The sequence below is a fragment of the Meleagris gallopavo genome, chromosome 1 (assembly GCF_905368555.1).
Source record: "Meleagris gallopavo chromosome 1, MGAL_WU_HG_1.1, whole genome shotgun sequence".
Lineage (NCBI taxonomy): Eukaryota > Metazoa > Chordata > Aves > Galliformes > Phasianidae > Meleagris > Meleagris gallopavo.
Window position 1 is genome coordinate 193,082,433 of NC_139404.1, and position 7,456 is coordinate 193,089,888.

The 7,456-nt window shown below is 45.9% G+C and overlaps 1 protein-coding gene across 2 annotated transcripts in view; it reads left to right on the forward strand.

Moving 5' to 3' along the window:
- The window catches only part of FCHSD2 (FCH and double SH3 domains 2), a 117,939-nt gene extending 110,701 nt beyond the window's left edge, over positions 1-7,238 (forward strand). For both annotated transcript variants that reach the window (XM_085216654.1, XM_085216655.1), the window contains 4 exons: positions 173-393; positions 1,737-1,866; positions 3,247-3,329; positions 5,059-7,238. In XM_085216654.1, the coding sequence (XP_085072780.1) occupies positions 173-393; positions 1,737-1,866; positions 3,247-3,329; positions 5,059-5,145 (521 nt within the window). In that variant the 3' untranslated portion in view covers positions 5,146-7,238. The remainder of the gene's footprint in view (positions 1-172; positions 394-1,736; positions 1,867-3,246; positions 3,330-5,058) is intronic.
- Positions 7,239-7,456: the final 218 nt, after the last annotated feature.

A 7,456-nucleotide genomic window follows, 5' to 3' on the forward strand; every position in this document is an offset into this window, starting at 1 on the left:
AGTATAATAATTGACTTGGCTAGCCAATAGAGTTGTGATTAACTAAATTTAACTAAAATTAGAGAAAACCAGAATAGTTTGACTCAGCAATTTTGTATATCATACTTGTTGGTTTTTCTTTCTCAGGCTGATGCTGATCACCCTTTTTTTCCTTTCTTCTTCCATTCCTCAGTCTGTTTTGTGAAAGCACTTTACGACTACGAGGGGCAGACAGATGACGAGCTGTCCTTCCCAGAAGGAGCCATCATCCGCATCTTGAACAAGGAGAATCAGGATGATGATGGCTTTTGGGAAGGAGAATTCAATGGGCGTGTTGGGGTGTTCCCATCGGTGTTAGTTGAAGAACTGACGGCCTCAGAAAATGGAGAGACTCAGTGGATTGGAGATATTCAGGTATGTGAGGACGGGAGGTGTTGGTTGGGGCCTTTTCCTGTGGGAAATCCAACTTCTACACACCAACCCTTTTCACTCCTAGATGAACGTTGGCAATCTGGAGCTTTTTCTTTGGCTGTTCATGTACTGTACGTAACAAAAATGTGATGCAGATATCAACCAATGTGGGAGATTTTGCAAGACTGGAAAGATCTGCTGTTTCTTCAGCAGATAAAAAGCAACCAATTAAAATAAGACAAAAACAAAGAGTGCTTCTTACCCAGCCTAATAATTAGCAACTGATGTGCTTTGGCAAACGTAACACATTTGTGAATAAAGGAAAGTATTTGGGTAGAAAGGAAATGAGCCAAGGAGAAAATTCTGTCTGCTGCTTGTAATGAATTCGTGGCACAGACTGAAAAATCAAACAGAATCCAGCAAGGAGAGAACTATGGAGCTCCCATAGCCCTAATGTAATGTTTTCATACTTAATTCTGGTCTGTGTCTTCTCAACTTTTGGGAGGGAGAACTGCAGATGTAGTACAGTCATTTTTGACACATGCATTTATTGCCTTGCAGCTCTGTAACCTTGCATTTCATTAGAAAATCAGACACATTCTCATCTCTGTCTGTGGTGCTGGACATTGGGCTTCCACATGTCCTGCTGACATTGTCCCTCTGTTTTTATTCTTTGAGACCTTGGAAAATGAGGAGTGTATTCAGCTGCATTCCTGGACGTGCTCAGAGCTTCTCTGCTCTGACCAAGCTTTGCTTCTCTTAAGTATGTCTTGGGCCTGTTGGTGGTAACCAGAGACATTCTCAGTGCTCACTTGACAGACACCCCACCACTCATTGTGGGTTAAGAGTTAAGGGTTACCCTTTTGGTTTAGGGTTAAGGGTTACCCATTTGGGTTAGAGTTAAGGGTTGCCATTTGAATTAGGGTTAAGGATTAAAGGTCACCCTTTTGGATTAGAATTAAGGGTTACCCCTTTGGGGCAGGGTTAAAGGTTACTCCTTTGGGTTAGAGTTAAGGATTACCCATTTGGGGTAGGGTTAAGAGTTACCCATTTGAGTTAGGGTTAAGAGTTAAAGGTTAACCTTTTAACTTAGGGTAAAAGGGTTACCATTTGACTTAGGGTAACCTATTTGGGTTAGGGTAAAAGAATTACCATTTGAGTCAGTGTTAAGGGTTACTCTTTTGGGTTAGAGTTAAGGGTCGCCATTTTGTATTTCCTTCCCAAATGAACCCTGGCACTTCTAGCAGGTGGTTTTTCTCTGGAGCATACTATTGCCTCAGAGGGCTTCCCATGCCTTGGTGTGTGTAAGGAGCTGGGCTTTAAGCAGCACCTCTCTCCAATACCAGGTGTCCCCCACCCCAAAGCCGAATCACACCCTTCCGCCGCTGCCGCTGTACGACCAGCCTCCCGCCAGCCCCTTCCACAGCCCGGACAAAAGAGGCTCCCAGTACTTCCCCAGGTCACCATCGACTAATGGTGAGTGTTGTGATAGTAAAAGAAGCATTGCCTGGGCTGCAGGAGGAAGGGAAGGCAGCAGACTGGAGGTGATCCTTCTCCTCTGCTCAGAACGGTGCAGCCTCCTCTGCCCAGTACTCACTTCGCAGTAAGATACACTGATGTGGTGGCCAAGCCCAGCACAGGGATCTGTCCTACAGAGGAAGGCTGAGAGCTGGCACTGTTCAGCCTTAGGAGAAGGCTGTGGGAAGAAGCTGATCACAGAATCATAGAATGATAGAATGGCCTGGGTTGAAAAGGACCACAATGATCATCCAGTTCCAATGCACGGTCGCCAACCAGCAGCCCAGGCTGCCCAGAGCCACATCCAGCCTGGCCTTGAATGCCTCCAGGGCATCCACAGCCTCCTGATCTATCAGTTCATTGCAGGGAGTTGGACAGGATGACCATTAAAGGTCCCTTCCAAATCAGAACATTCTAGGATTCTGTTAAATAGATGAAAGAGGTGGAGTCATACTCCTCTCAGGAGTGAAGGGACAAAAAGTGACAGGAAAAACTAAAATACTGAAAATGCCACAGAAAGATTTTGCTTTGTGTTTTTATTGAGAAGGTGATCAAACATTGGAGCAGGTTACCCAGAAAGACTATGAAGTCTTCATCCTCAAAGATGCTCAGAACACAACAGGATGTGGTCCCAGACTGCGTGCTGTGGTGGAGCCTGCTTTGGGCTCAGCAGTTGGACGGGTCACCTTCCAGCCTCAGCCATTCTGTGACTCTAAGCCACACTCAGAGACTTATGGGACTTCTGAAGGGCAACGAAGTTGTGTAAACACTGCTTGTATTGTAATATATACCACTAGCAAAGAAAACTTTAAAATACTCTGCACATTACCCCTTCAAAGTCAGCTCACAGTACGTCATGAATCATGGAATCATTAAGGTTGGAAAAGATCTCTCAGATCCTCACCCCCACCCACTGTGCACACTACCCACATCCCTCAGTGCCACATCCCTCAGTGCCACATCCCTCAGTGCCACATCCCTCAGTGCCACATCCCTCAGTGCCACATCCCCACAGCTCTGGAACATCCTCAGGGATGGTGACCCCCACGCTCCCTGGGCAGTGCCAGTGCCTGACTGCTCTTTTGGAGAAGGAATTTTCCCTAATATCCAACCCCACCCTCCCCTGGCACAAGGCCATCACCTCTCATCACTGTTACCTGGGTGCAGAGTCCGACCCCCCCCCCTCACCACAACCTCCTTTGAGGAGTCTGAGAGAGCTGTAAGGTCCCCCTGCGTCCAATCCGAGCAAGAGAAGAAAAGGTACTGAGCAGTGCTCTGTTCACATTCTGGTACATAGCCGTCATTCAGCACTGATTTGCTGTTGCTTAACCCTTTCAGAAAACAGCTTCAGCTCAGAGTCCCCTGGGTTCTCACAGCCTCCACGACTTCCTCCTGAAACTTCATACGGCAAACTGCGACCTGTAAGTTTCAAAGCTGGGTTTTTTGTTGATGCTGTGGGGCGACACAGCCAGTTTGTATCACCAGCCTGGGGAGATGGGGGCAGGGGCACTCAGAGCACTGCAGTTCCTGTGGCCTGGGGTTCAGCACCTGCTCGTTTGGCTCTCGGTGTTCTGCTAATCCCATTGCTGCCTGTAGTAATACAGTGTCACAGAAGAACGGTGTGAGGAAAGGTCTGTCCACACCCCTTTGGTAATACTGCAGATGTGTGAGAAAGCGATGGGACGCGAGAGCTATTTGGGATAAGTGGGCACTGGGACAAAACAAAGCTGCTCTTGTTCAGTCAGTCCTGGCCGGGTTTACAGGTGACCTTGAATCTTATCTGTCTCCTTTTTATCTGAGCTGCCCTTCTGTATCTGCCTTTATGGTTGTAATACCTTCATGCCTCTTTTCACGGATGGTGAAATCTAACCCTGGAGGAGGATTTTACATCTCTTCTGTAGGCGTTAGTCAATAAACTTACAGCAGGCTTTGGGAGATTACTTCTGTTGTTGCCACATGTATTACTGCTGTGCAGAATGACAGAAGAGCTGGGGAATAAGTGTCAGAACAGTTTAATCATATGATTTGTGCCGTTGCTTTTTTTCCAGAGGCTGGGTTCCCAGCCACACCACGTGCTGGCTGCAGTTTGGACATCACATGCGGTTATATTTTGGGCTTACACTTATTTCCAGACCACTTGATTTAAGGATTTTGAATTAAAATTACTTAAGAGTGATGTCCCCTATCTTTTGTGCTGCCTTTGCTGGGGACGTCCTGCCAGAAAAGGAAGGGCAACATTTCATCACTTCAGTCTTGCAAAGTCCATCTGCTAGGATTAACTCTGAATTAAGGATGGGCGCTTTCAAAGTCCTACACCAAACTGCACTAAGATACTAATGTTTGTATTCTCCTAGCATTTTTAATGAATGAAATTGCAGGAGAAGCTTTGTTCAGAATGAATGAATATTCAGAATATTCCAGCAGTCAGTGAGTTGGCTTTATTCACTGAGATACACAGCAGATACATCACTGCATCATTAAATATTGAAGGGTAGAACAGAGGAGTTGGAAGTTATCTCACTCTCTGGTGAAATGACTGATTCAGCTCTTTCATTTTGTAGATTTGTACTTACTTTGTGAGTGTCTTTTCAAGACGCTACAACAGTCGCATGTCTTAATTTAAAGGATTTCTCAGTGCTGCATTTTAAATACGTATGTTTTGGAAACATTGTGAAGTTTTTTGTGATGTTGTGGTGTTCGTACTCACAATTCATGTTTTCCATTGCAAGTCACTGTGGTGCATTCTGAAAACATGTGATGAAAGTCCTCCACGAGGCACTGCTAAAGCTTATGTTAGTGCTCCATCAGAAGCAGTGAGAAAGGTATTGATGTGGCAGAGTATAAAAATAGCACTGGATTTCAGGTATATGCCATTGAGGTCAGCAGTTGATTAAATATGAGTAAGCTGCTTGTTCCTCGAGGCATTCCTGCCACTGCCAGCCCATGTAAGGTACAGGTGTGGTGTCTAAAGCCCACCCTGTGGCTGAGCACCACGAGGCCCATTGGCGCAGGTGGAGGGGGTGGGCTTTTCCCCCACCCTGCTCACCTTCCATCCACAGTCTGCATGTTGGCATCAAGTCAAGGGATGAGCACAGGGCTGCTGTGTGAGCTCAGGAATGCTGAGTTTTGTGGTGGTTCTGGCTCTTGCAGGTGCGAGCAGCTCCTCCACCCCCAACGCAGCAGCACCACCGCCGGCCAACAGAGAAGATTGAGGACGTGGAAATCACTCTGGTGTAACGTTGGACTCGTTCCATAGTAGTGCTACAATCAAGACCAAACCCGGGATTTGGTCGGTCTCGTTTTTAGGCACCTTTGCATGATGAAGACTTCGAATAGAGCAAGAGATAGGGAGGGTTTTTGGGACGGTGACATGGCGGACTCCTTCCCACGCTCGTGAATATGTTGTGCCTTTTTTTTTGTTTTGTTTTGCTTTCTGTACATCATTCTTCCTCTCTTAGCACAAACCCGGGCGGGCCGAGCAGCGAGCGGAGGATCGGCACCGAGCAGGTTTCTCTCTTGGCTGAAGATGGTCATTTTGATGGGGAGGCTGAGAAGGAGCCTCCTGCTGCAGCCCAGTCGCGGCGCCCTTCCATCACGTGCGTTAGTACAGTATATTACTGTTGCCATAGGAATGTGTTAAAGATTGTCGATTCTTCAAGTAGCGTTGCTTGTCTGATTAGGTATTAATCAGATCTAACGGAGTGAAAAAGGGAACTGAAGAATGAGTGTAAGGAGAGGCTGGCTCCTCTTTAACGCCCTCGCGGCAGGAAGAAACAGGAAAATAATCTTATAGGTAAGGAAAAGTGATGCAGATCGTACAGCGTTAATTACATTAATGCACACCTCTTCAATAATTAACAGTTAAGCAGAACTAAATGTTCTTTGTATTAATATTTATGCAGTACATTTAGTAATAGAGTATCTAATACGGAGGTGCTGAATTAGTAGCAACATCTTGTTCCATAGCATAAACCGACCGGTAGAGAAGTGAGATTTTTGTCTAGATCTGGAAATTGAGCTTCTTTTTTTTTTTTTTTTTTTTTTTTCTTCTTAGCAGATTTTGGGGCTTTTGTTTTGTAAGTGTTTGGCTGACTCTTTTCCCAGTTATCGCCGCGTACTTTATTATCCCACGTTAGCAGTGTATCTCTGTCACCAAACCCTCTGGCTGGAGTTAGGCTACATGTCGCGTACGTACCTGCCATGTTTAGGTTCTGCATTGGATGGCTCCGTAGCACTGAGCCCCAGAAGGAGCCTCGCACAGCTGCAGAGCTCCCTGCTGTCTGCAGACCTCCAGGCTGCTGCTGGGGCTGCGGTCCCGAATTCCTCTCTCACAACAGATAGGGAGAGAGGCTATCAAAACGACTTTTAAACCTCTGGAAAGGAAACTCGGTTTTGTTGTTGTTCAAAAGAAAAGGGGAGAAATGGTCAGAGGAGAGGGGAGGAGCAGATGAAAGCAGGTTGTTCTTCATCTGTGAGCAGTGAACTGTTGTTGGAAGAGCAGCACCCATCAGATGAAAGCTTCAGGCATCACAAGGCTGTTTTCCCCTCTGTGAATTCTGTGAGTGCGTTCTTTACGCGTTTGTTTTTTTTCTACGCCAGTAACGGTTCTGCCTTTAGTTGAGTTCCAAGGGCTACTCTTTGAGGCTGCATTCACAACAACCATCCAACCAGATTTTCTCGTCAACTGTGCACCTCCTGTGAGCCCCACCTGGGCTGCATCTCCAAGTCTGCCCATCTCCTTCCCCAGCAGCCACTGGGAGAAGAGAGCTCCTTGGTGGGTTCTGGAGCCGCTGACTGTCCAATGAAGTCTTATTCTTTCGCACCTCTCGTCCTGTTGATCTGTTTGAGGTCTTTTTACGTGTTTATCAAACTTGTTCTTAAGTTTAAAAAAAAAAAAAAAAAAGTTTTTATTAAGATTTAACTGTTTGCAGAAACGTCGAAAGCTTCACAGCGCAGAAGAAAAGCAAGTATTGCCATAGTGCCCACCCTCCATCCCTTCGGCCAGTTGTTTTCTGTGTGTCCTCCATACGCGGACTTTCAGACTTCAGAAAAGTGTTATTTAAAGTCTCTTTAGTTGTATTTTAAAATATTTTCTGCAAGAGCTGCTAATTTTATTTAAAAAAGGAAAAAAAAAAAAAAAAGAGGAAAAAGTTGTACAAATATGCCTCCTTTTAACTATGATTTCTTCATACAGGGCATGTATTCGACGTCTCATCGTGTACAGTGTCAGTACACTGAAAGCATCGGTGCAAATGCTTTCTTTCTATCGGCTGTAAAAAGTTTGTATTTATTATGTATAAAAAGTTGAATAATAAAAAAGTGGAACTAAATCTCCGGCGCTGCCCCGATACGAAGCACTGCTGAGTGTCTTTGCAGAGTCACAGAGCCACCAAGGTTGGGAAGGACCCCCAGGGTCATCCAGTCCATCCATCCACCGGCACCAGTATTGCAGTGCCACATCTCCATGGTTCCTGAACCCCTGCCTGGATGGGGGCAGCCTCTTTTCCTTCCCCTGAGTGTTTCTGGGTATCCTTTTCTGGTTTATTAC